The 27,467-nt window shown below is 37.5% G+C and overlaps 1 protein-coding gene, 1 long non-coding RNA gene and 1 other non-coding gene across 4 annotated transcripts; all 3 read right to left on the bottom strand.

Annotated features, from left to right (window-relative positions):
* Positions 1-190: 190 nt before the first annotated feature.
* Positions 191-23,014, bottom strand: LOC120088412. The gene is made up of 3 exons (XR_005484917.1): positions 19,262-23,014; positions 762-868; positions 191-656 (listed from the first exon to the last, which is right to left on the bottom strand). It is a non-coding gene; the product is annotated as an uncharacterized LOC120088412 (long non-coding RNA).
* A 978-nt stretch (positions 23,015-23,992) lies between these two features.
* Positions 23,993-26,903, bottom strand: LOC120088694. Of its 2 annotated transcripts, none has more exons than XM_039046117.1 (2): positions 26,854-26,903; positions 23,993-25,646 (listed from the first exon to the last, which is right to left on the bottom strand). In XM_039046117.1, exon 2 carries the CDS (start codon positions 24,427-24,429, stop codon positions 24,013-24,015), a length of 417 nt encoding a protein of 138 aa, XP_038902045.1. In that variant the 5' UTR covers positions 24,430-25,646; positions 26,854-26,903; the 3' UTR covers positions 23,993-24,012. The 2 variants fall into 2 exon arrangements, with proteins under 2 accessions (XP_038902045.1, XP_038902044.1); XM_039046116.1 differs by having other exon boundaries at positions 26,744-26,901.
* On the bottom strand, positions 26,706-26,788 carry LOC120089582. The gene has a single exon (XR_005485257.1). It is a non-coding gene; the product is annotated as a small nucleolar RNA U30 (small nucleolar RNA).
* Positions 26,904-27,467: the final 564 nt, after the last annotated feature.

The following is a 27,467-nucleotide window of genomic DNA, read 5'->3' as shown; positions in this document are numbered from 1 at the left end:
GATATAATTAAATTGCTTCAATTATATGTGATATAATTGATTTGATGTATTAGATACATTAATTGGAGGAATTATTATTAAATGCCAAAAATGAGAAAAAATAACTATGGTTTATATATTACATAAGATGTGTTATTAAAACTATAGGTTATGAATATATTATTTATTTGTAATTAAATTAATTATGGGATAATTGGTTTCGGTTTTTTCTCCAAATAACCAACTTAGTGGGAAGTTGTGATCAGTTATGGTAACTGATGGATAAAATGAAAATCGTTTTCATTTTTTTTTATGATGCGATTGTTAAGCGATTGATAATCGAATGCACAAAAGAAAAAGTTATACGTTAGCTTGAGAGCATAAACGGTCGTGCATAGAGTTTGTTATACGATAGACACTCACTTACTAAACGATCGAGTACTTAGTCTATACGATAGACTCTAGACTTCTCCCACTTACTCAATCGTCTACACGATCTGTCAATTCCCCCTTCCATCTACCAAATCCATACATAGCCCACAACTCCTAGATTCTCACACCGAGAAAACCAAGGTAGCCTCGTGTTGGTGTCTTCTTACTGATCGAGGATCGAGTGTTGCTTGTTTCTATTCAAGGAGATTGCTGAGGCGTGATGTTTGTGCTCTTGAACGTTTGTACTATTAGATCGAGGGAAACAAGAAGAAAAGTTCTTCAAGGGTAAGTTTACTTGATCTTTAGTACTTTCCTTTGGAAGCATGTTGTAATTTCAAGTTTATGCATACCTGTTGCTATTTGATTGTAAATGTGTATGTTCTGTCATAATGGGGTTTGGAACGATCTTGCTTCCGCTCACTGGTTCTCTTTGAATAAAGTTCTTTCATCAAGATGCCTGATTAGAAAGGATATGTGAGCTTTTTTTTATATGTATGATGTATGTTATTTATGTGAGTAAGATCTTGTTGCACAAGATATTTTACAAGAATGTATGAGCATGATCTAGATCTTATTTGGCAAGTATGAGAATATATGAGATTTATGATATGTTTTTTGTGTATAACTCTGTTTAATGATGCATGATATTTATGTTAGTGATAGTTGTCCCTACCCGTAGTCTTGTACACACAAGACGTTTGTGTTTCTTTTAGGATTTACTAGAGGTTAGTGATCTCCTTTGAGATTTCACCAGAGGATAGTGTTTCCTTCGAGCTTCACCAGAGGTTAGTTTTTCCTTTGAAAATTCACCAAAGGTTAGTGACCTTCTTCAGGATTTCACCAGAGGTTAGTGTTTCCTTCGAAATTTCACAAAAGGCTAGTGATCTTCTTCGGAATTTCACCAGAGGTTAGTGATCTCCTTCGGGATTTCACAAGAGGTTATTGATCTCCTTCGAAATTTCACCAAAAGTTTGTGGGTACCTTTCACCTATGGTATGTTGGGGTTGATTTCCTAAACAGGATAAAAAGGAAAGTTAGAGGAGGGGTTCAAGACCTCCAAGTTCAGGATCCACAAGTTCAGGACCTTTTCGCGTCGGGAGTGTGGAAGGATGAAGCCGGTGGGAGTCAGAATGTTCCAGTAGCTCTGAACCCATCTAGTTCCCAGGTTGATGAGGAGGCAATTACAGCACGAATTGAGGAAGTTGTTACATCGTCTTTGATAGGGAGGATACAAGAACTAATCCTTAGCAAAGTGGCAGAGCAGGCAACTCAAACGAATCGAACTCAACAGGTACTAATACCACCAGTACAGGTGCAACCGACCAAGCTCCAAAACCAGAACGTGCAGGACTTGTCCCTTGAAGCTAAGCACTTGAGGGATTTTAGGAAATTCGACCCTCGTACTTTCGACGGGTCGCTGAAGAGCCCTACAAAGGTAGAGATGTGGTTATCCTCTAGCAAAACAATCTTCCATTACATGAATTGTCTAGAGGACCAGAAACTCCAGTGCGCAATTTTTATGTTAACAGATAATGCAGAAATATGGTAGCGTTCAGCAGAAAAGATGAACGACACCAATGGAGGGCTAGCAACGTGGGATCATTTAAAGTGTTTTTATGAAAATAATTCTCTACCAACATACGATACAACAAGCAAGCTGAATTCCTAAATTTGAAGCAAGGGTTTTTGTCAGTGGAGGAGTATGAGTTAGAATTTGACAAGTTGTCCCATTTTTCCACTGAGTTGGTAGCCACTGAGGTGGCAAGGACGAAAAGGTTCATTCAGGGCTTGAAGAGCAGACTACGAGGGTTCACGCTCTTGACCTTAATACCTACGCCGCAATATTGCGGATAGCTGTAAGGATCAACGTTGATTCCCATAAGAGGGATGAGTATAGAAGGTCATTGGGAGTAGGGACCACTGCAGGGCAGAAAAGAAAAGCAAAGCAAAAGACTTATAAACCTCAGCAAAAGAGTCAGAACATAGATGGAGCTCCACGACATTGAGGGCAATAGGGCTCCCAGTCTGTAGCTATTAAAGAGGATAAGCTGGTAAGTTTGTCATGTGGGAGACGTCACTAGGGTGTTGTTTAGTCAGTATTAGAGTTTGTTTTTGGTGTGGTCAGAAAGAACACACGTCTAAGAAGTGCCCTAAGAGGAATGCATCTAATAGCAAGGGCTAGCATACAAGCTCAGATCATAGAGGTTTGAGTTGTCAACAGCAACAGCAGGGTCAAGTCTATTCAACCACTCAGCAGAACAGTGAGAAGTCTGGCACCGTGGTGACACGTACGCTCCCAATCTTGGGACACTATGCATTGGTTTTGACTCCGACTCGTCTCACTCATTTTTATCTTCAGTTTTTGTAAAGCATGCTATGTTAGAGTTAGAACATTTACAATATGTCCTATCAGTTTCAACTCCATCTAGAGAAATTATGATAGCTAAAAAAAACATGTCAGATTGAAATAGCAAATCATACATTAGATGTGACCTTAATAGTTTTAAACATGCGTGATTTTGATGTGATATTGGCATGGATTGGTTGGCTACTAATCATGCCAGTATAGACTACTCCCATAAGGAGGTGATTTTTAACTGTCCAACAGAAGCTAGCTTTAAGTTTAAAGGGATTGGGACCGGGGATTGGCCCAAAGTCATTTCAGCTATGAGAGCCAATAGGTTGTTTAACCAAGGTACTTGGAGTATCTTAGCCAATGTGGTTGACACTAGAGAGACTGAGGTCCCTCTGACTTTAGAGCCAGTGGTAAGAGATTACCCATATGTTTTTCTAGAGGATCTCCCAGGTTTTTCACCACATAAAGAGATAGACTTTGCTATCGAGTTAGAGCCAAGCACTGTTAAGATTGATGTCCTAAATCTCTTTGTAATCTCGTAGTTTTTGAACTTTGTATAAACATATTGTTGTTAATAAAATAAATGTTATTTTATCAGCATATACTCAATCCAATAAACTAAGATACGAGGTTATCTCATGTAATTTAAACAAGTATGTATAGACATACAAGTGGATCTTGTTTAAATAATAACCTAAGTGGTGTGTAGTAGATGGGGTTGGATGGACACCATCACACAACGGAAGAAATCAGGATCCATAAGCATTCTAATTCATTAATTTTGGTTGAAAAGAAACATGCTAAAAACAGAGTTTAATGGGTTTCATGAATAAACCTTGGCCAAACCAACGAAATCTCCATTTCCAGCTGCAAAATCCTCTGAATCCTTGGTAGACCACCACAAGATCTTTCCTACTATCCTCTTGGTACTCTAGATTGAGTTGTGGGACTCAAAATAAGCTTGAATCAAAGGGAATATGGAGAAAACGCACTGAACAGAACTCATTGAAGAACACCTTCTTCATCCGAATTTTTCAGCAAAAATTCAGTCGGTTCTCTTGTCTTTCTTCACTTCAATCTCTTCAATATATTGCAGATTATCATGCAAAGAGAAGTCCTGCATGGGATGCAACTCATGCTTGAAGTAAATCAAAGGAGAAAGTGGGTTTCTTGTAAGCTACTTTGAAGATGAACTTGAAAACCCATTTTCAAGTTTTGTGTGATTTTTCAATTGCATAAAAAAAAATGATTTTAAAATAATATTTTATTTCAAAAATCAAAATTTATTAATTTTACAAATTAATTTCAAAAACTAATTTTCTAATAAAATTAATAAATAATTATTTAAACAATTTAAATAATTCTAATTAATTTAATATCTAATATTAAATTAATTTTTACACAAATTCATCTTCATATATTTAAATCATATTTAAATATATTTTCTCCAATTCCATTTGATTCTAATTTGAACGTTTCAAATTAACTTATCACACTACTCTAGATCTATCCATTTTCGAGCTAGTAGGGGGACCTCATGGACCTACAGATCATGGGCTCCAACGATCCGAGATTAATCGGCTAAACTCATTAGATCGATCTAACTCCTATTCGTTAACTAATGGGTCACTCCATTAAAGCTCATAGTTGAACTCCCCTCACTATAGATATATTATGTCCACTCGATATAACCATGATTAGTAAGTTAACCCTTCACAGGTTGTTCGTAATAACAGCTGGGTCAAATCTCTATTTTACCCCCGAAATTACCTCTTGTTCCTTAAGTCCCCACTGATCCCCTAATAAACAATTGTTTTGTAATCCAATCACAAAACCGAGTCCCTCTCATACCAAATGAGAGGGTGAGATCCTTGTTTCAAGCCCCAGAATCAGCACTTAAAGGAACAACCTCTCTACTATCCCTAAAGTGGGTAGGAGTGAATTCCCTCTGCACTCTATGTTCCCAACTATCTATCCAGTCTTACCCCTGAAATGGCAGTCATATTGGGTCGGCGCTGTTGAGCCAACCCTCACCTATGCAAATCTAAGGCAATCCCAGATAAACAGGAGTTCATAGTTAGCTCCGGATTAAGGTCAAGTTACTTAGGTCATCATTTTGAAATAGTCAGTCTTAAACAGTAAACAACTTTATAAAGTAAGAGTGACTCATTTCATGGTCCGATCTTGTACAAACTCTTTTGCATAAGACACCCCACTCCTCATGTCCAACATGAACGAATTAGGATCACTTCGTTTATAGCACTTTACAACTCCTTGTAACAACTATAGAGAAGGTCGTATCAATAGTGTTACCAGAATTAAGGTACCCAACCTTATCTCTGTACTATAGATCATTTTGACTATTTACTCAAACCTGATCCACCTTTATGTCTCCACATAAAGTTCAAGTATTCATCCAATAGTCAAGGGACTTCTAGTTTAATTGATTTCTATTCAAGCAATAGATCTATTCAATAACACCTTTATTGAATTTTCAGAATAAGCTCCATTGTTTACTACCACGAGTTTTAGGACATAAAACCCAACAGATGGATAAGGCTACATACCTTATCCTGGTGACCGAATACGACTCGCTTTGTAAGTGTTACAAGTGTTGTAAAGTGCTACAAATGACCTGATCTTGATTATTCATGTGAAGACATGTGAGCGGAGGTATCCTATACAAAGAGTTTGTATAAGACCGACCACGAAATGATTAGTCTCTTTATATACCGTCGTTCATAATAGAGACTTACATTTCATTAGGATGACTATAGGTCACATGACCTGAATCTTGAGTAAGTTGTGAACTCCTCCTCATGAAGGTGGTCTTTGATTTGTATGGGTGAGAGTGGCAGATTGCCAACTCAACAAACCTACCATTTTGGGGATTCGTCTGACTTGGGAGCTGGGCTACACAAGACGAAATTCACTCCTTCCCCAATGTAGGGGCAAGTAGATAAATTACTCCCTTAAGGGTTGATTCAGTCTTGAGCATGTGGCCACATCCTCTCTTGGCCTGAGAGGACTTGGTCATAGTTGGGACTATGACTTATTGTTTATTAGAGGAATCGGTGATACTTAAGGAGTTAGATGTAACTATAGGGGCAAAATGGTAATTTTGGCCAGTTATACTTACGAGCAATTTTTTTAAGGGTCATCGCACTATTAAATTGGTTATATCCAATGGACACAGAAATATTTATCGATAGTGCGAAGAGTGTAGTTGTCGGTCTTTAAGTGGATGGACCGGAAGTTAACGGAAGTTGGGTAATATAATTAAAGAGTTTAATTAATTATCTGTAGTACCGTTGAAAACTTCAATCTACAAGGTACATAAGATCCCCTCTTTAGCTCAGCAGGATTAATTGAGAATTAATTTTGGATTAATTTGAAGTGTTCAAATTAATTATATATGATATAATTAAATTAAATTGATTAATATATGTTATATAATTTAATATAATGTATTTGATACATTATAATTTAAGGTAATATGAAAGGAATTTGAATATGATTTGAATACCAATTATATGAATGCGATTCATGTAATTAAATATAAATATGATTTATATTGAGAGGAATTAAATATTTGGATATAATCCAAATATCAATTATATGGATGAGATTCATATAAGTGAATTTAATATTAATGTAATTTATATTAAATGACATGTATTGTTAAATCTATAGTTTATGTTGTATTTGATGCAATATAAACTATAGGCTATATGTTATATTTGATATAACATATAGTGTGTGTGTATATATATATTAATCTAATTGAAATTAATTAAAGGGAAGGAGTTACAACTCCCTCCCCTTATTCTCTAAATATTTTTACGTGGGTTGTAATTAAGGTGGTTGGTGATTTTTGCATCTTCTTCCTCAATTGGCTCTGAAAGAAGAGTTCTCTCCAAGAAAAAGTTTACAGAGAAGAAAAGTTTTCTCTTCTCTCTCCTCCTCTCAATCTCCTTCCCTCTTCCAAGGATTCAAGCAAAGCCCACAACTCTTGCTTGAATCCTTAATCCCAAGAGAATATAGAGGGTTCTAGAGTGGTGGTGTTCCACGTGGAGAAGGAGTTTCGTTCGTGGCTTGTACGAAAGAGTTTTTGAAGAAAGGGTTCTTCAAAGGTAAGGGTTTCTAAAACCCTATGTATTTTATTTAAAGCATGTTGTATTTTTAAGAAAATGCATATCTTGTTATTATTTACTATAAAACTTATATTCAATGAAAAATGAAATTTGGGTCAATCTTTGCTTCCGCTCAAAGGATCTTTTTCGAAAATTTCCTTCAATTAGTATTAAAGCTAGGTTGTAGGTTTCTGATTCCAAATTCCATTCGTTTTATTGAATCGATTTTACAGTAATGGTGGGTTTTATATTCTACATTCTGGTTCATGTGATGAATTGTGATGAATGTGGTTTTGTTGATGGATGTTTCGGGATAGGATACTTAGTTTTAAGGCTTTCTTTGTTTACAAATTTGGTTTGTAAAGTCCCCTGCATTTTTTTTGCATAATTTGTAAGTTTGAGTCGCTCATGTTGTTCCCAGGAAGCTTCAAAGAAAGGTTGCAGAGCACAGTTTCGATGGAGAAGTCAAAGCTACAAGATCGCAAAACATTAACTACAAGATCGCATAGCAAGAGCTACATGATCATGTAGCATTTGCTATAAGATGCATAGATGTTTGCTACGCGATCGTGCAGTCATTCCTACTTGATTGCATAGTTGTTTGCTACACGATCGTGCACTCTCCTACGATGTGCACTAGAGCTACGCGATGAAGTTAGGCAGCGTGCAATGAGGTTTGCGTTGGTCTTAGGCATACGACCATAGAAGGGACGTGATAGCCTCAAGGTGAGCTATGCATTGGCCAAGGTTGGGCGATGCACTCTGAAGGAAGCATGCGGCCAAGTGATTGCAAACGTTGGCTTGGAAGTTGAGGCTTGCCTTGATCGCATAGTTTCTTGCTACACGATCAGCTACAAGGTGGTGCATTGAAGACCGGTTCAGTTCGAGCGGTTCAAGACCCGGTTCACCTGTTTCGAACTAGATGACTCAAGTTTATGTAATAGTTAGCCTTTTTTAATTTCCTTTCAGGTGTCCTATCTGGGTCCATCAATTGTTAGTGTAAATATGCATGCGATATATGTTTAATATTATATGTCATAATGTATGTCATATAGTTTTAAAACCCACCATAGGTTATGCAATTACATGCATCATTTATATTATAAGTGTTATAATAGATGTATATGCATGATTTAATGTTATAGCATGTTCATGCATCATATAATATAAGTGTTACACAATATGCTTGCATGCATAAATAACATAGCCATGCATCATTATTATTATAATCATTATAATATATAGTTTGAATATATGCATGTGATGTATGTTATTTAATTTCATTACTTTGTTATATATAAGTGTTATGTATATGTTTTAATGAAATGAACATTGCATGATGCATGACATTACTTTAGGTAATCTTATAAACGTTATAATTTTATAAAGTATGTCAATCGATGCAATGTAGGTTTTAATTTATTTCATTTACTTTATAAGAGTTATAAATAAATGAAATTAGAAATTAAAATCAATAATTAAAAGTTACATGCAAACTTAGGTGAAATTATTTTTTTAAATAGTTTTAAAATATGATTTACATAGACCTAAGTTCGCAAATTTCTAATGAGATTAGAAATTAGATTAATATTTTTAAATCGGTTTAATAGGATTAAATTGATTTCAATAAAAGATTAAATTTGTAGCAAATATATCTATAAGGGACCTCTTGTCTAAGGCAGGTTCTGGCTAGGCTGGGGTACTTAAGATGACGGAAACGGAACACCCCTAACCTACCTGGAAAGATGAATTAGATAGATTTGTTACAAGCATGCAATTGTTGATTAACATTTGATAAAATGTTTAACGAATATTAATCAAAATTGTTTAACTTTCCAAAGTAAGTGTTACTTTTGGGAAAACTTAAACAATCACTTAGTAAAAATAATTAGCCGTATTTTTCCTAAATAAATTAAACCCTAGGTCGTTAAAATACTCAGTGGGAGGAAAAGATGAATACGTCATTTTTTTCACTCACAATTCTCCCTTAATATTCACACCGTGAGACTCATGCTTGGTCTTGAGGCGCCCCGGGAGCATCCCCTTCGGATGATGTTTGCATGGGTCAATATCAATGTGAATGGAGAGAGTATTTTTAGTAAGTGGGAGAGGGATGTGTGTCAACATGTCCTACGGTATCTTTCATTGGTTTGCACCGTGAGACCTTCTTGCATGGCTTCGGCACCCTGGGAGCGTCCCCCTTCGGATGGTTTGTGCAGTTGGTCAATATCAAGGCGAATTCCAAAAATGGATAGGATCGCTTTAGTTTTTTCCCCAATCGGTTTTTCCCTTTGGTTGGCTCATTGGGGTGGAACTCTAGATTCTAAAATAAAAGGTCACACTTACGGGAAATTATTAAGCAAGTTAATGATTTCTTGACCAAATAAATGATGATTGATTGTTATAGGAATAAGAGTTATTCTGGTGTAATGATTGGTTGAGAGTGTCTCAATTCAGTGTAAGGACAACTGACTAACCTTCGGTGGCTTTTGTCCTAAATCACTGAAGCGTCATTGCAAAGTTAGATGTTAAATGGGGTTCGTTAAGATTTTGCTAAAATTGATTGGATTTTTTTAAAGTTATGCTAAAATCTAATGTAGATCAATATGTTTATTTTTCAGCAAATATGTCAAATAGCGATTTTTCGTTAGTTGCCTTTTCTAGTTTGACCAATTTCAATTACACGTCATGGAAAGAATCCATTAAAATGTTTTTCGTGGTAAACGACCTCGAAATTGTCATGATTGAAGATTGTCCTCAAGTCCCAACCCCTGATGCACCACGAAATGTTCTAATGCATATAAGGTGTGGATGAAGGCTAATTCGAGGGCCCAAGTTCACATTTTGGCAAGCATACCTGATGTGTTGGCCAAAAGGTTTGAAAACATGGTCATTGCACACGAGATCATGGAATCAATGCGAGAATTGTTTGAAAGAAAGTTTTCTCACGATTCAAGCAAAACGGAATTGATGACAATAAAACCAGTAGTGTCAGTTCCCAAGATAGTCTCCAGTCCATATTGAATGTCAAGGGACTAACAGAGAAAGCAATTGTTGCCAACTCTAATGAAGTTCGTTGACGAGGATTGTCCTCTGAGATGAAACTTGGAGTCATAGACTTAGGTTCTGGAGCTGATCCCAATACTCTCCAGAAAAGGAAGAACTCCAAAGAAAATAAATATGATTTATTTTTTTTGGAGATGTGCATAGTAGAGAATGATAATTCTGCTTGGATAGTTGATTTGGGAGCTACTAACCACGTGTGTTCTTCCCATCAAGGATTTAGTTCTTGGAAACAGTTGGAAGTGTGAGAGATGACTCTTAGAGTCGATACTGGTGAGGTCATTTCAGTTGTTGCTGTAGGCAAGCTTAAGTTATTTTTGGACATGAAACGATATATGTTATTAGATAACGTATATGTAATTTCTCATATCAAGAGGAACCTGATTTCTGTTTTCTATCTAATTGAACAAAAATATTCCATATCCTTCTCTAAGAATAAAGTGTTTATTTTTAAGAATGGAATGGATTTAGGTTTTGGTTCAATGGAAAATAACTTATATGAGGTTTTGGTTCAATGGAAAATAACTTATATGTACTAAGGTCGTTAGTCATAAAAGCCATGCTCAAGACTAAAATGTTCAAAACAGCAATAACTGTAAAAAGACTGAGAATTTCTCCTAAAGAAAATGTTCATCTTTGGCATCTTAGGTCACATCAATCTCAATAGGATTGAGAAGTTGGTAAAAAGTGGACTTCTAAATGGTTTAGAAGAAAACTCTTTACCAGTATGTGAGTTATGCCTTGAAGGCAAAATGACCAAACGATCTTTTACTGGAAAAGGTTATAAAGCCAAAGAAACCTTGGAGCTTATACATTCAGACATCTGTGGTCCGATGAATGTAAGAGCACGAGGTGGGTATGAATATATCATCTCTTTCATAGATGATTATTCTAGATTCCACTATCTATACCTAATGCAATATAAGTCTGAAGCTCTTGAAAAGTTCAAAGAGTATAAGACTGAAGTTGAAAATTTTTTAGGTAAAAAGATAAAAACACTACGATCTGATCATGGTGGAGAGTATATGGACTTAAGATTCCAAAACTATACGATAGAACATGGAATCACGTCCCAACTCTCAGTCCCAGGTATACCTCAACAGAATGGTGTATCAGAAAGGAGAAACATAACCTTGTTGGCATGGTCCGGTTTATGATGAGTTTTGCCCATCTTCCTAACTCATTTTGGGAATGTGCAGTAGAGACTACAGTTTATATTTTGAACAATGTTCCCTCAAAGAGTGTTTTTGAAAGACCTTTTGAGTTATGAAGAGGTCGTAAAGGTAGTTTACGTCACTTCAGGATTTGAGGATGTCCAGCCCATGTGCTAATGGCAAATCCCAAAAAGTTGGAATTTCGTTCAAAAGTGTGTCTATTTGTAGGTTACACAAGGAAACAGAGGTGGATACTTCTATCCAAGTGAGAATAAAGTGTTTGTATCGAAAAACGTTACCTTCTTGGAAGAAGACCACATAAGAGATCATAAATCACGAAGTAAACTTGTTTTAAGTGAGATTTCTAATGAGACGTTGAGACTTCAATAAGAGTTGTTAAACAGGTTGATAGATCAACAAGGGTTGTTGATGTCAGTTCATCTAGTCATCCATTTCAAGAGTTGAGACTGCCTTGACGTAGTGGGAGGGTTGTGAACCCACCTGTGCGCTACATGGGTTTAACAGAAGCCCAAAACATCATAACTGATGATGATGTTGAGGATCCATTGTCTTATAAGCAAGCAATGGAAGATGTTGACAAGAATGAATGGATTAAAGCCATGAATCAAGAAATGGAGTCCATGTACTTCAATTTTGTATGGGAGCTTGTAGATCAATCTGATGGGATAAAACCTATAAGTTGTAAACGGATCTATAAGAGGAAAAGAGGTGTAAATGGAAAGGTACAGACCTTTAAAGCTAGACTTGTAGAAATGGGTTATACCCAGGTTGAGGGAGTTAACTATGTGGAGACTTTCTCACCTATTGCCATGTTACAATCTATCCAGATGCTCTTGTCCATTGTCACATATTATGACTATGAGATATGACAAAAGGACGTCAAGATTGTCTTTTTTAATGGTAATCTTGAAGAGAGCATCTATATGAATCAACTATAAGGATTCATTGAACAAGATCAAAAGAAAAAGGTTTGCAAGCTTAATCGGTCCATTTATGGACTGAAACAAGCATCTCGATCTTGGAATATAGAATTTGATATTGCGATCAAATCTTATGGCTTTGATCAAAATGTTGATGAGCCTTGTGTTTACAAGAAAATCATTAACAGCTCAATAGCTTTCTTTGTGTTGTATATGGATGATATCCTACTCATTGGGATGATGTAGGTTGCCCAATTCCAAATGAAAGATTTGGGAGAGGCACAGTTTGTTCCAGGGATCCAGATTACAAGGGATCGTAAGAATAAAAGATTGGCCTTGTCTCAGGCATCATATATTGACAAGATGCTTGTGAGATATTCGATGCACAATTCCAAGAAGGGTTTATTGCCTTTCAAGCCTGGAATTGAATTGTCTAAGGAACAGTGTCCTAAGACTCCTCAAGAGGTTGAGAAAATGAAACGATTTACCTATGCATCGGCTGTTGGCAGCCTTATGTATGCAATGTTATGTACTAGACCTGACATTTGCTATGTAGTAGGGATTTTCAGTCGATATCAATCCAATCCAAGATTAGCTCACTGGACGGTGGTTAAAACGATCCTCAAGTATCTTCGAAGAACGAGGGACTATATGCTCGTGTATGGAGATAAGGATTTGATCCATACAGGATACACAGACTCTGACTTCTAGACTGATCGGGATTCTTGAAAATCCACATTAGGGTCAGTGTTTACTTTGAATAGAGGAACTATAGTATGGCAAAGCATCAAGCAAGGATGCATCGCAGACTCCACTATGGAAGCCGAATATGTAGTTGCTTGTGAAGCTACTAAGGAGGCTATTTGGCTTAAGAGGTTCCTTACCGATTTGGAAGTTGATTTTCAAATATGTCTTTGCCCATCACACTTTATTGTGATAATAGTGGTGTTGTGGCAAATTCTAAAGAACCTAGGATCACCAAAGAGGCAAGTACATAGAACGAAAATATCATTTGATTTGGGAGATTGTGCATCGAGGTGACATGATTGTCACGAAGACTGCTTCGGAGCACAATGTTGCTGACCCGTTTACAAAGGCTCTCACGACTAAAATGTCTAAGGGCCATCTAGAAAGTCTAGGTCTACGGGATATGCGATATATTGTCTAGGGCAAGTGGGAGATATTACTAGGGTATAGTGTATGCCCTAGTTTATTGTGACTTTGTACTTTATTTGTATTATACATTAGTCTCCCTAATCTATAAGACAAATGGGAGATTGTTGGGATTGTTGGGATTGGTGTCCTAAATCTCTTTGTAATCTCGTAGTTTGTAAACTTTGTATAAACATATTGTTGTTAATAAAATAAATGTTATTTTATCAGCATATACTCAATCCAATAAACTAAGATCCGAGGTTATTTCACGTAATTTAAACAAGCATGTATAGACATATAAGTGAATCTTGTTTAAATAATAACCTAAACGGTCTGTAGTAGATGGATAAGGTTGGGTACTTTATCCTGGTAACACTACGGATACGACCCACTTTGTAGGTGTTACAAGTGTTGTAAAGTGCTACAAATGATCTGATCTTGATTATTCATGTGAAGACATGTGAGCGGAGGTATCCTATACAAAGGGTTTGTATAAGACCAGACCACGAAATGATTAGTCTCTTTATATACCGTCGTTCATAATAGAGACTTACATTTCATTAGGATGACTATAGGTCACATGACCTGAATCCTGAGTGAGTTGTGAACTCCTCCTCATGAAGGTGGTCCTTTGATTTGTATGGGTGAGAATGGCCAGATTGCCAACTCAACAAGCCTATCATTTTGAGGATTCGTCTGACTAGGGAGATAGAAATTCAGCTACACAAGACGGAATTCACTCCTTCCCGATGCAGGGAAGTAGAGAAATTGTTCCATTAACGGCTAATCTCGAGTCTTGAACATAGTGGTCACACCCTCTTTTGGCCCAAAAGGGACTTGGTCATAGTGGGACTATGACTTCTTGTTTATTAGAGGAATCAATGGTACTTAAGAAGTTAGATGTAACTACAAGGGCAAAACGGTAATTTTGGCCCAGCTATACTTACGAGCAACTTGTGAAGGGCCATTGCATTATTGATTAGTTATATCCAATGGACACAAAACTTTTATCTGTAGCATGAAAAGTGCAGTTATCGGTCATTAGCAGAATGATCGGCAGTTAACGAAAATTGGGTAATTTAATTAAAGAGTTTAATTAATCATCTGAGTACCGTTGGAGCTTCAATATACAGCTCCATAAGGTCCCCTTTGTAGTTCAATAGGGATTTAATTGAGAATTAATTTTGGATTAATTTGAAGTGTTCAAATTAATTGAGGGAATAAATTATATATGATATAATTAATTAAATTAATTATAAATGTGATAATATAATGTATTTAATACATTATAATTTAAAGTAATATGAGAAGAATTTGAATATGATTCGAATACAAATTATATGAATGAGATTCATGTAATTGAATATAAATATGATTTATATTAAGAGGAATTAAATATTTGGATATGATTCAAATATCAATTATATGGATGAGATTCATAGAAGTGAATTTAATATAGATGTGATTTATATTAAATGTCATATATTATTGAAGGAAAATAAAATATATAGTTTATGTTGTATTTGATGTAATATAAACTATAGGCTATATGTTATATTTGATATAACATATAGTGTATAATATATATATATATATATATATATATATATATATATATATTGATTTAATTGAAATATTAAAGAGAATGAGTTACAACTCTCTCCCCTTATTCTCTCAATGTTCTTACGTGCGTTGTAATTAAGATGGTTGGTGATTTTTTCATCTTCTTCCTCAATTGGCTCTGAAAGAAAAGTTCTCTCCAAGAAAAAGTTTACAGAGAAGAAAAGTTCTTCTCTTCCCTCTCCTCCTCTCCATCTCCTTCCCTCTTCCAAGGATTCAAGCAAAGCCCACAACTCTTGCTTGAATCCTTAATCCCAAGAGAATACAGAGGGTTCTCGAGTGGTGGTGTTCCGCATGGAGAAGGAATTTCGTTCATGGCTTGTACGAGGGAGTTCTTGAACAAAGAGTTCTTCAAAGGTAAAGGTTTCTGAAACTCTATGTATTTTATTTAAAGCATGTTGTATTTTTAAGATAATGCATATCTTGTTATTATTTACTGTAAAACTTATATCCAATGAAAAATGAATTTGTGTCGATCTTTGCTTTCGCTCAAAGGATCTTTTTCAAAATTTTCCTTCAAGCACAACTCTTATCTCAAAAGCTCCATATAGAATGGAGTCAACAAAGTTGAAGGAGCTCAAGATTCGGTTGCAAAAGTTGCTGGATAAGGGTTTCATACACCCTAGTGTGTCACCTTTGGGTGCACCAGTGCTATTTGTGAAAAAGAAAGATGAATCATTGCGTCTTTTTATTAACTATAGGGAGTTGAATAAAGTGACTATAAAAAATAAGTATTCACTTCCCAAGATAGATGATTTGTTCAACTAGTTGTAGGGAGCTACAGTATTCTCCAAGATTGATCTTCAGTCAGGTTACCATAAATTGGGGATAAAGGACTACGATATACTGAAGACTAGCTTTTCGTTCGAGATATGAGCATTATGAGTTCATCGTAATGTCGTTCGACTTGATGAATACTCCTGCAGTATTTATGGACCTGATGAATAGGGTGTTCAGGGAATTCCTCGACATTTTTGCGATAGTTTTCATAAATGACATATTGGTATACTCCAAGACAAAGATAGAAGACGAGAAACATTTACAAAAAATTTTGGAGACTCTGAGGTCGAATAAATTATATGATAATTTTTCTAATTGTGAATATTGGTTGAGGTAAGTATCCTTTCTAGGACACGTGGTGTCAAAGGAAGGAGTATTCGTTGACCCTACAAAGATTGAGGCGGTTACGAGTTGGCCTCGTCCAATCATAGTGAGGTGCCTAGTTTCCTAGGGTTAGCAGACTATTATTGACAATTTGTGAAGGATATTTCTTGCATATCCACTCCTTTGACTCAGTTGACTAGAAAATGAGCTTCCTTTGTTTGGAGTAAGGTTTGTGAAGACAGTTTCCAAGATCTCAAACAGAAGTTGGTTACTACTCCAGTTCTTATAGGATCAGATGAAATAGGTGGTTTCGTTATTTATAGTGACGCCTTCAAGAATGGATTGGGGTGTTGATGCAGCAGGGTAAGGTAGTTTCTGATGCAGTAGGGTAACTATCCTACACGTGATCTGGAATTGGTAGCAGTGGTTTTGACTTAAAGATTTGGAGGCATTATTTATATGGAGAGAAGATATAGATTTTCATCAACCATAAAAGATTAAAATACTTCTTTACTCAGAAGGAATTATACATGAGACAGTGCAAATAGTTAGAATTGGTGAATGTTTATGATTGTGAGATTTTGTTTTGTACCACCTAGGAAAGGCAAACATAGAGGCAGATGCTCTAAGTAAGAAAGCAGCCCATTCAGCAGCCATGATTACTAGACAGACTCATCTATACAACAATCTTGAACTGGCTGAGATTGCAGTAGTTGTAGGGGAAGTCACTGCATAGTTGACATAGTTACAGAGAATTATTGATGCTCAACGGCGTGATCCTTACCTTGTTGAGAAAGTTCGCAAGATGAAGTTAGGTCAAGGTGGTGAGTTCTCTGTGTTCGCAGATAACGGTCTCCTTTATCAAGGACGTTTATGCATACCTGTAGATAGTGACCTTAAGAATGTAGAAGCTCATAGCTCCCCATTTTTTATACATCCTGGTAGTACCAAGATGTAAAAGGACTTGAAACGTTGTTATTGGTAGAATGACATAAAAAGAGAGATAGTAGAGTTCGTCAATAAGTGCTTAGTGTGTCAGCAAGTGAAAGCTCCGCGACAAAGACCAGCAAGCCTGTTGCAGTGGTTGAGCTACCAGAATGGAAGTTGGAGAATGTGTTTATGGATTTCATCGTGGGGTTTCCCTGAACAGCAAAGGGCTTTACTGTGATTTGGGTTGTAGTAAATTGACTCACAAGCTAGTGCATTTCATTTAGGAAGTTTACTTTTTCGGTGAATAGCTGGGTGTAGTTATACATGAAAGAGGTAGTGAGGTTGCATGGGGTGCCCGTATCTATCGTGTCCGACAAAGAACCTCGCTTTACATATAGTTTTTGGAAGAGTCTCCAATTAGCGTTGAGTACTCGGTTAGATTTCAGTATAGCTTTTCACCCACAAACTGATGGTCAAACAGAACGTTTGAACCAGACGTTGGAGGATATCTTGTGTGCTTGTGCGTTCAAGTTTTTAGGGAGTTAGGACTCTCACCTGCATTTGATGGAGTTTGCATATAATAACAGTTATTAGGCTACCATTGGCATGTTGCCGTTTGAGGCCCTATATGGACAGAGTTACAGGTCTCTCATATGTTGGGATGAGGTTGGTGAACGGAAGTTGTTAGGAGCTGAGTTAGTACAGACTACGAATGAGGCAATACAGAGAATCAACGCATGTATGCAAACAGCTCAGAGTAGACAAAAAAGTTACGTCGATGTTAGGTGTAAAGATCTAGAGTTTGAGACTGGTGATAAGGTGTTCTTAAAGGTGGCACCTATGAAAGGTGTTTTAAGGTTTGGTAGAAAGGGGAAACTACGTCCACGTTTTATTGGACCTTTTGAGGTCTTGTGACAAATTAGCCTTATAGTTTATCAATTGGGTTCACAATGTTTTTCATGCCTTGATGTTGAGAAAGTATGTGACAGATTCGTCCCATGTGGTGGACTTTGAACTATTACAGTTGAATGAGAATTTGAATTATGAGGAAAAGTTGTTCAAATTCTCGTCAGAGAGGCGAAGACTTTACGCATAGCACTAATGAAAGTTTTATGGCATAATCACCGATTTGAAAAGATAACATGGGAACAAGAGGATGAGATAAGAGTCCAGTACCCATGGCTTTTTTAAAAATAAACTTTCGAGGATAAAAGTTTCTTGAGAAGGGAAGAATGTGACATTCTAAATTTTCACGTAATTTAACTTTAATTATCTTGAAATATTTGAAGGTTATTTTGAATTTTGAGGTTAAATTGAATTATTGAGCAAGGAGAATTCAATTTTCTTTGGTGAAGATTTGGGGATTTAAATTTAAGCTAAGGAGATTTAGAAATTGTTTTAATTTGGAGAAGGTAAATTAAATAAATTTAATAGGATAATGGATTTAAATTTATTTGTCCATAAGGATTTAAGAGTTTTTTTTTTTTAAAAAAAAAAAGATTGGAAATTTGGAATTGGAGAGGGAATAAGAAAGGGATTTAATTTGGAATTGGTAGTTTGGATTAAAGTTAAAAAAAAAAAGAGTTATTCGTGGATGTTTGTTGAAGTTATTAAGAATTCATTAAGTTTTTTGCTTGGATTTTATATTATCTGTGATGTTTATAGTTCAAAATTAAAATCGAGTTGAAAAAATCCAAGATAAATATCAATTTCATTTAGAAAAACTACATCGAATACCCCACTAAATATAATTTAAAACATGAGAAACTAAATATATCTATCTCTTAAAACTCTATACCAAAAAAAATATTTTTCTCAAAATATATAGTTATTTTTAAATATAGAAAAAAATTATCCATAATATTTATAAAATATAGCAAAATTTTATAACTATTAATAGTAGATGCTCATAGACACTAATAGACTTCTATTACTGTCTATTAGTGACATTGATAGACACTGATAAAACATCAATACCTATTGATAGTTTTAAAATTTTGCTATATCTTGTAAATATTTTCAACAATTTTACCCTTTGAAGTAATTTCCCAAATATATATATATATATAAACCTTAGGTGAGTTTGAGAAAAAAATAATATTAAAATATTAAAATATTTTTTTAATAGGTAATATAATACAATGACAAGAGGATCCACAGTCCGGGATCAAAGCACCACAGCGAACAAAGCAACAACAAAGACCGAGCTCTTAATAGAAACAGAGATCAAAAGCCATAGCAAAAGAAAACAGAATAACCGTCCAGAGAAATAGTCGCAAAACAAAATAAACCCCACAAACCGAGAGCAATACCCAAAGAAAACAAAAGACTGAACAGAATAAGGAAAGAAATAACATTAATAAAAACTAGAGAAGACCAAGAAGATTAACCCACCAAGAAACAGCACGAGCACGAACCATAGAGACAATAAGATGGAATAAAGTAGTCGTCGTCCTTGGACGACCTCCATGCAGCCGACGATTCCTCTCCTGCCAGATATAATAAATAAAAGCACACCAGAAGACTCGAAACAACTTACTTCATACCCCCACTTGACAAACCCAAATCAGCTCGACATCCCACCCAACCACCTCGATGACACGACCCCAACAGACACAACACACCCGACCATACCTCTCTCCCAAACCCACACTTGAAAAATAAATGATCCCGAGGCTCCTAACCCCTACGCACACGACACGCACCATCAGACAAGACATTCCACCTCCTAACCCAATCCCGAGTACCTAACCTGTCCCTTACAACCAGTCAGGCACAAAAAAAGTGCCAAGGAATACCATCCCCAAACCACAGAAGTCGCACCCAAGACACCATAGAAAGACGATGACACAAACTCTCTCATGCATTCGCAATAGAAAATCGACCATTATCACTCGGCACCCACACCCCCAATAATCCTCACCACTCACCCTAGGCCCCCGCTACCTGAATCATACCCAAATCTCACGCAACTCACGCAAAACAGAAGGCCACCTCCAACCCCCCTCTCCATCAAAAAAAAATCCGATAATCAAGCCTCCCTACTACTCGCTGCACATCAAACACCACCCTAAGACCATATGTCTCCAAAATCGCACCTCCAGGCAACCACGGATCCCACCACACAAAACACCTTCTCCCATCACCCATCTTTAAACGAACCAATTGCTTGAATTTATCCTGACAACGAAGGATAGCCCTCAAGCACCAGGATCTCCCAGCCTCACATCGAATCGCCCACAGAGATCGCCCCCTCAAAACATACTCTTCCATCCACGCCACCCACAAAGAGTCGAACTTAACCAACAGAAGCCAAAGAAGCTTCATAATAGCTGCCTGGTTCCACGACACCGCATACTTAAAGCCCAACCCCCCTACTTCGGTAAGCAAACCTCATCCTACGCAACCCGCGCACCACCACGACCTTCCACCCTGCCTCTTCACAAATAAGCCCGCGGAAGACAATCAACCTCATTAGAGACACAAGCAGGCAAAACAAAGATGCTGGACCAGAACACTTAAAATGACTGAAGGACAGACTTCACTAACTGCAACTTCCCAGTAAACAAAAGCAAACGGGCCGCCTAACTCCTAATATGAGCAGTAATCCTCTGGATCAACGGAGCGTAATCCACAACCTTAAGACCAACCAACAATGGTAACCCCAAATATCTGACAGGCAGAGAACCAAAAGCAAACCCTATAAAGGTAGCAAGCTTCTCAACCTCAACAGAATCCACTCCTGTAACAAACATAGAATTCTTCCCCACATTTGCAACTAACCCCGACATCTCCGCAAAATCCACCAGAACCCTCCTCACAAAATCCAAAGAACCCTAGTCAGCCGCACAGAAAATCATGAGATCATCAGCAAAAGCCAAATGAGTCAGGCCAACACGCTCAAAACGATCATGGAACCTAAACCACATAGGAAGCTTATTCAGCAACCTCGAAAGAACTTCAATTATCATCACGAACAGAAAGGGAGATAATAGATCACCTTGTCTCAGTCCCTTCCTACCCGGGAAAAAACCCTCAAGAGATCCATTGATCATTACAGAGAAAGAAGAAGACGTGACACAAGCCTGCACCCAACTAATAAACTATACAGGAGTACCAATAGCCAAAAGCACTCTAAATAGAAAATACCAATTCACTGAATCATAAGCTTTTTGGAGATCCATCTTCAACACACACCGCAGTTCCCCCCTGTTTAACTGATTACCCCCCACAAGCTCCTAACACAAAAGAATGTTATCAGTAATAGACCTGCCAGGCACAAAAGCAGACTGGTTACCACTAATAAAAGTTGGAAGCCACACCTCTCTGCCAAAACTTTCAAAATACACTTATACACCACATTACAATAAGAGATAGGACGAACGTCTTCCATACGCTCAGCACCAGCTCACTTAGGAATAAGCGTGATAGCAGTGGCGTTAACTCTACAAGGCAGGTAACACGACTCAAAAAAATTTATAACTGCATCACAAGTCATCACCAACTACATTCCACGCAGATTTATAAAAATCCATTGAGAACCCATCAAGGCCTGGGGCCTTCCCAGACTTTATAGAAAATAAAGCCCTTTGAACCTCCTCCCTAATCACTGGACGACCAGGAGCCTTTACACACTCCACAGGCCAGCTGAACTGCACAATATCCCCAATCTGAGAAGTAAATCCCTATACCACATAAACTGAGACCTCAAACTACTACGAAAAAAAATCTACAACCACTCCTGCCACCCGCTCATAAGAAAACTGTCGAATGCCCTCAGAATCAACAACTGAAAACAAACCACTCCTACTACATCGAGAATGAACGGAGCGATAAAAAAATGCAAAGTTCTAATCACCCAACTCCAACCATCTCACCCGGGATTCCTGCATAAGAGACACATCCTCCAGTCTAGCCGCCGACCAGAACACCTCAGTGGTCTGGGTAGCCTCTGAACATAATGACTCCGAGGAGGGATCCCTCTTAACTGCTGCCTGAGCAACCTCCATAACCTATCTAGTCGCCTGCACCTTATCAGACAACAAAGAAAGACGTCTTCCAAAAGAAGCATGCAAAACCAACTTCAAAGCCCTCAGATTCCTCAAGAAACTTACCATAAGGGAAACCTCCGAACGCCTTCTCCACACAGCTGAAACAGCATCCATAAAATCATCAGACTCCGCCCAATGGCTAAAATAACGGAACGAGGGCGAAGGACGACTCCTCACCTCACCCCTCGAAACCAAAAGATGACTATGTTCAAAAATCCCCCACGAACCAACTCTAACCTTCGAGTAAGGATAAGCCACTACCCAGGCCTCCTTAACCACACAACGATCCAAACGACGTAAGAGACCATTCCCTTGAACTTTACTAGTCCAAGTGAACTAGTTCCCCAGCACACCTAGCTCAACCAGATCCGTTCCCAACAAAGCCCTATCAAACTCCTCCATCTCTCCCAAACTAGGAAAACCACCATCCTTTGAACTATTACGAATAAGCCTCTGAACTATTACGAATAGCATTAAAATCACTCATAATAATTCCAGGACACTTCCAAGTAGAGCATACATCAACCAAACTACACCAAAAGTTACGTCTATCCCTCACCAAATTAGAAGCATAGATCGCACCTACATGCACACGAAGATTAGATGCAATATCCACCAAGGCCCCAAACATAACCTGATCCCTACTGACATCCGGGATGAAATCATAAACACTCCTCCGCCACAACACCCAAATCCTCCCAACTCCACTCAAACTGTAGTTACACACACAGCCTCCCTAAACCTATCAAACACCGCATCAAAGTTCTCCTGCCTATCCCGAGTCTCAAGCAAACAACAAAAACTGACAAAAGAAGAACGAAGAAAATCCGCCACAACCCTACATTGGATAGGGTCATTCAACCCCATAACATTCCATGAACACCAGTTTATGATAACGGCAAGGAATCACACCTACTACCTCCCACAGGGCTCTTGCCCGTACTCCTAAAAATCCCATCTATAACAAGCAAGTTAGGGTTCAACTGCACTATAGCCAGCGCCAACGATTCACCCCCCTCATCACTCAAAATGTCAAACTGATTACGCTCATCAACATGCTTCAACAACCCTGTAATCCCAGGGGAACCACGAACTATTCTACCTGTCTCTTATACACATCTAGATGTGTATAAGAGACAGTACCCATGCCACCCTTTCCAACCAACCCAAACCACCCTCATCAACCACCACAATATTTAAATCCTGAACCTTTGACATACTTTGCTTTTCACACATAGCAACAATATTCCAAACGAACTACAGCATCCACACTTACGTGGTTTCCACCCATACTTCATTGAAACAATAAACTCCTAACCCTGCATACGAATAGTATTGTAAGGGGCATCAACGATTCCCTATCCACCTCTACACAAACTCTAGCATACGATAAACGACGCCTCTTTCTAGTTGTAATATCAAAAGAAACAGGCCTACCCATAACACTAGCCAACACTGTTAAACCCTTATCCGTCCATAACTCCAAGGGAACACGTTCCAATTTAACTCAAATTGAAACAAAATCAAAGACAAAGGTTTCAAGGACGATACCTGGTGACTACTGTCACAGTAAGATGGGTTTGCCACTCAAATGTCACAGACCATTATCAAGCACCTAGTCCCGAGACTCAGATTTGAGGAATTTAAAAATAATTAGGTTGTCCAGCAAACTGGAAGAAGACTCAGCTGAACTGGAAGAAGACTCCCCCATCGAGCGAACTGGAATGACGGGCGTAACTCGACTCACATCAGCCTCGGCCCATCCCACCTCTCCCAGCCCAGCCCGCCAACATTCCTCAGGAACCCTTCAGCCACCCTACGCATCTTCCTCCCAGCCCAGCCCGCCTACCATCAGGCCCATGACTCGGCCCACCCTTCGAACCCAACCTCCCAGCCATCCTCTCACCAACACCATCCTCTCGCCAATCTCCCCCTCCTCAAGCCCAACCCCGACAGAACCTCCTCCTCGCGGCCCAATCCTTCCTCTGGCCCACAACGCTGCCTACCTTCCCCATCCAACCCACCTTTGCCCCCCCCCCCCCCCCCCCCCCCACTCCATCAGACCAAGAAATCCTCCCATCCTCCAAGTAGGACTCAAACAATGCCCATTAACCTCACTTGAAGCCAACCACTCTTCAGCACATCCAGCCCAGTTCCCCCAACAGCCCTAGCCCCAAAACCAACCCCACCCAATTCACCCCAAACCTGGTTTGCACCCACCAGTTCTAGGGTTGATGCCACCTTCGTCTTCAACCCCACGGTCGTCGCTCCACCTTCCTCAGAACTGAAATCCACCGAATCCCTATCTCCGACACCAGTTCCACCAAACTTTCCCTCCTCCAAACGGTCCGATTGCATAACAGGGATCTCTGAACCCTGCATCTCCGAGCGCAACCCAACCTTCTCAACAACAATTGGCTCACTCTCAAGCTTCATAACACGGTATGGCTGCCTCAACACTCGCGAACCATTCTTCTCCTTCAATCTTAACGGTGATCGTTTATGCACCATCGATTTAGCACACAAAACAAATTAAACCATCAGATCCAGATGCTTTACAAAACACGAACCACCTGCAAACAAAACTCCATATCCAACCGAACACACCAAATCCGGACACCAATCGAGTCACATCCAAACTAAACCATCAGATCCAGATGCTTTACCAATGAATCAAGTAACCAACCAATGAATCAAGTAACCAATTGAAGAAATCTAGAAAGAAACGCGAGCAGATCAATCTCAGATCCAATCACGTTGAACAGAAACCACCATTCGATCGCCTCTCACTTGTCGAGAGAAGTGCGTGATTCCACCTTTTGAGGATGATCTTGTTGAATTGAAAGGGGACCTCGAATTTACTCCTCCATTGGTTGAGGATGATAGAGTTGTTGAACCTTGTGAGGATGTTCTTGAAGCGAGAATTAGTATGTGGGACAAATCCTTAATGGGTCAATTTGTGGATGCGAAACTATTGTATTTCGTGATTTATTGGCTTATTTAGAGGATTTGGGGACGTGTGGAGATACCCACGATTACTTTACTAGACAACGACCTAATTATTTTTAAATTCATCACATCTGAGTCTTAAGACTAAGGGCTTGATAATAGACAACGACCTAATTATTTTTAAATTCATCACATCTGAGTCTTGAGACTAGGGGCTTGATAATAGTCTGTGGCACTTAGGTGGCAAACTCATCTTACTGTGGGTAGGCCTGTTTTTTTTTTGTCACTAGAGTTGTGTGTAGAGGTGGATGGGGAATCATTAATGCCCCTATGGTTACTGTTCGTATGACCCTATCAAATGTAGGATTGTTAGTTTCGAAGTTGAATGACCCGGTCAAATGTAGGATTGTTAGTTTCTGTTGTTTTCTTGAGACTCGGGTTAGGCAGGAGAACTTTGATGCAGTGTTTGGTAGGATGATTAGATTATTTTTGGGACCTTAGTCATGTCTCCTTTCTTTATGATGATCAATGGGGACTACGACAAGGTGATTCATTATCTTCCTTTCTATTCATGATGGTAATTCATGCTACCTTTATAGGATTTGCTCTTGGTTCTGACTATTGGTACTTCTATACAATTTGTGCAGGCTTATGTCTCTAATGAAGTTGATCATCTCTTGTGTGTGGATGGTTGGGAGTCTCAAGATCATTTATTCTTCAAATGTAGGTTTGAGAGAGAGGTGATCAAATGTGTTGTGTCTGTTAGAATCGTCTCGTACCTAATAACATTGTAATTAGGGCGATGAAATTGTACCTTAAGGTACATCCATTGCTTTAATTTTTCTAGAATGGAACAAAATAGGATCGTCCTTCCTAACCAAAAAGATTTTGAAAAAGAAAGAATTTTTGGAGCATTTATCAGTTTTGGGAAAAACTAATAAGAATATATACTTCATAAATTAATTTCTCAAAAGTTGAAATGTCTAGCTCAATTGTTAGAGGCTATTAGTTGGGTTACAATTTAGTCTAATTAGAATTTGATTCCAGTTATTTTAAAAATTAGAATTTAATTTTATGGTTGAATTAAATCCTTCAAAATAATCTCCATTCTAATTATAAGTCACAAATACTAGATTCTCAGAGCCAATTGTAATTTAACATTTCAATTAAAAATTCTTTTGACGAAATTACAATTTAAATTTCTGAACTTCATGTTTGCGTTTTCTTATTGAAAATAAAATAAGTATTCCATAGTTACTAAACCTTTAATATAACTATTAATTTTTTTTAAAAAAAAAATATTGAATCTGCCAAAAAAAAATATTAGACTAAATAAAAAAACAAAAAACAAAAGACAACAAACCGCACTTTAGTTACTACATAGTTTTATATTTTTTAAAATTGAAAAAAAAAAAAAAAAAACAAAACAAACTTTTAACTACAAGCATAATTTTTAAAATATTAGACAGGATGAATATGCAAGAACTAATTTGTCATTTCTCTAATTTCTGAAATATAACTGAAATGATGAATATAAAACTAAAAAGCAATGGAACATTAAAAAAGTACCAAGTTTTGATATATTTAATTTCCATTTCAATTTTGATTACTGTACTTTCAACTTAAATGTTTTTCTATTTTGATTTAAATTGCTATAAATATAAACGAAAAAAACTAGATTCAAGAATCGAATCATCATGATGAACCAATCAATGAAATGAGGGTTGTTAAAAAAAAAAAAAATCGGCTAAGTGAAACGAAATCGAACGGATGGCTGAAAATCAGATCCAAATGCTCAATAGAAAAAATCGAAGAAAAAGAAAAAAGAAAGAAAAGGCGCTCAGAAACAAAAGAATGGATGAGAGATTATCCTCACATGAAGATCGGATTAACGAGATTATTTGAACTCATCATCATCGCAGCCTTCTCATAAACAGAAATACAGAGCAAAATTAGGGTTACAAAGCAACATTAGGGTTTGCATACCAGTAAAGAAGAGGGAGAAGAGACGGGGAAGTTGCAGTCCAAGGTCATTTTAGGGTTTGTAGTTGGAAAGAAGTTGAAGGAGGAAGTATTTATAGAAGACAAAAACTCCAAAACCCTAGATGAAAGGTTTCAAAAAAGCCCACGAGCCCAACCAAAATGAAGCCCATTGGATTTTATTCTTCAACAAAATATATCTCTAACCCAATAATAATAATAATACCTTCTTTTTTGGAAAAGTAACTTTTTGTCCCTCCATTTTGAGTTTAATTTTCATTTGGGTTTGATTTTAATATAGTCTTTACATTTTTAACATTGATTTTCTTACTGAATACTTATATGTAGAATAAGTAGGGACCAAATAGAATGGCACAATTATATGTAGGAAGTAAATTTTTTCTTGCATATTTTTTGGATAACAAAAGGAAGGAAAACAGAATTACGATATCAAAATCAAAGCCAACCACTTAGGGAAAGGGAGAAAATAGTATAAAATTAGTATGTAAAACAAACATATTAATGCTCTGATACCAAGGCAGAATTTGAGCTTAGTAGCTGAGATTTTTGGATTTTCTCTTTTGAATGTTGTATATTATTCAGGGGTGCCATGCCCAATT

This window comes from Benincasa hispida, chromosome 10 (genome assembly GCF_009727055.1).
Source record: "Benincasa hispida cultivar B227 chromosome 10, ASM972705v1, whole genome shotgun sequence".
Classification (NCBI taxonomy): Eukaryota; Viridiplantae; Streptophyta; class Magnoliopsida; order Cucurbitales; family Cucurbitaceae; genus Benincasa; species Benincasa hispida.
Note: the sequence above shows the minus strand (reverse complement) of the source record. Positions and strands in the feature narration are given on the sequence as shown.

Coding starts and splice junctions, on each gene's coding strand:
- LOC120088694 (XM_039046117.1), bottom strand. CDS start 24,429: ATGGTGCATAAACGATCACCGTTAAGATTGAAGGAGAAGAATGGTTCG.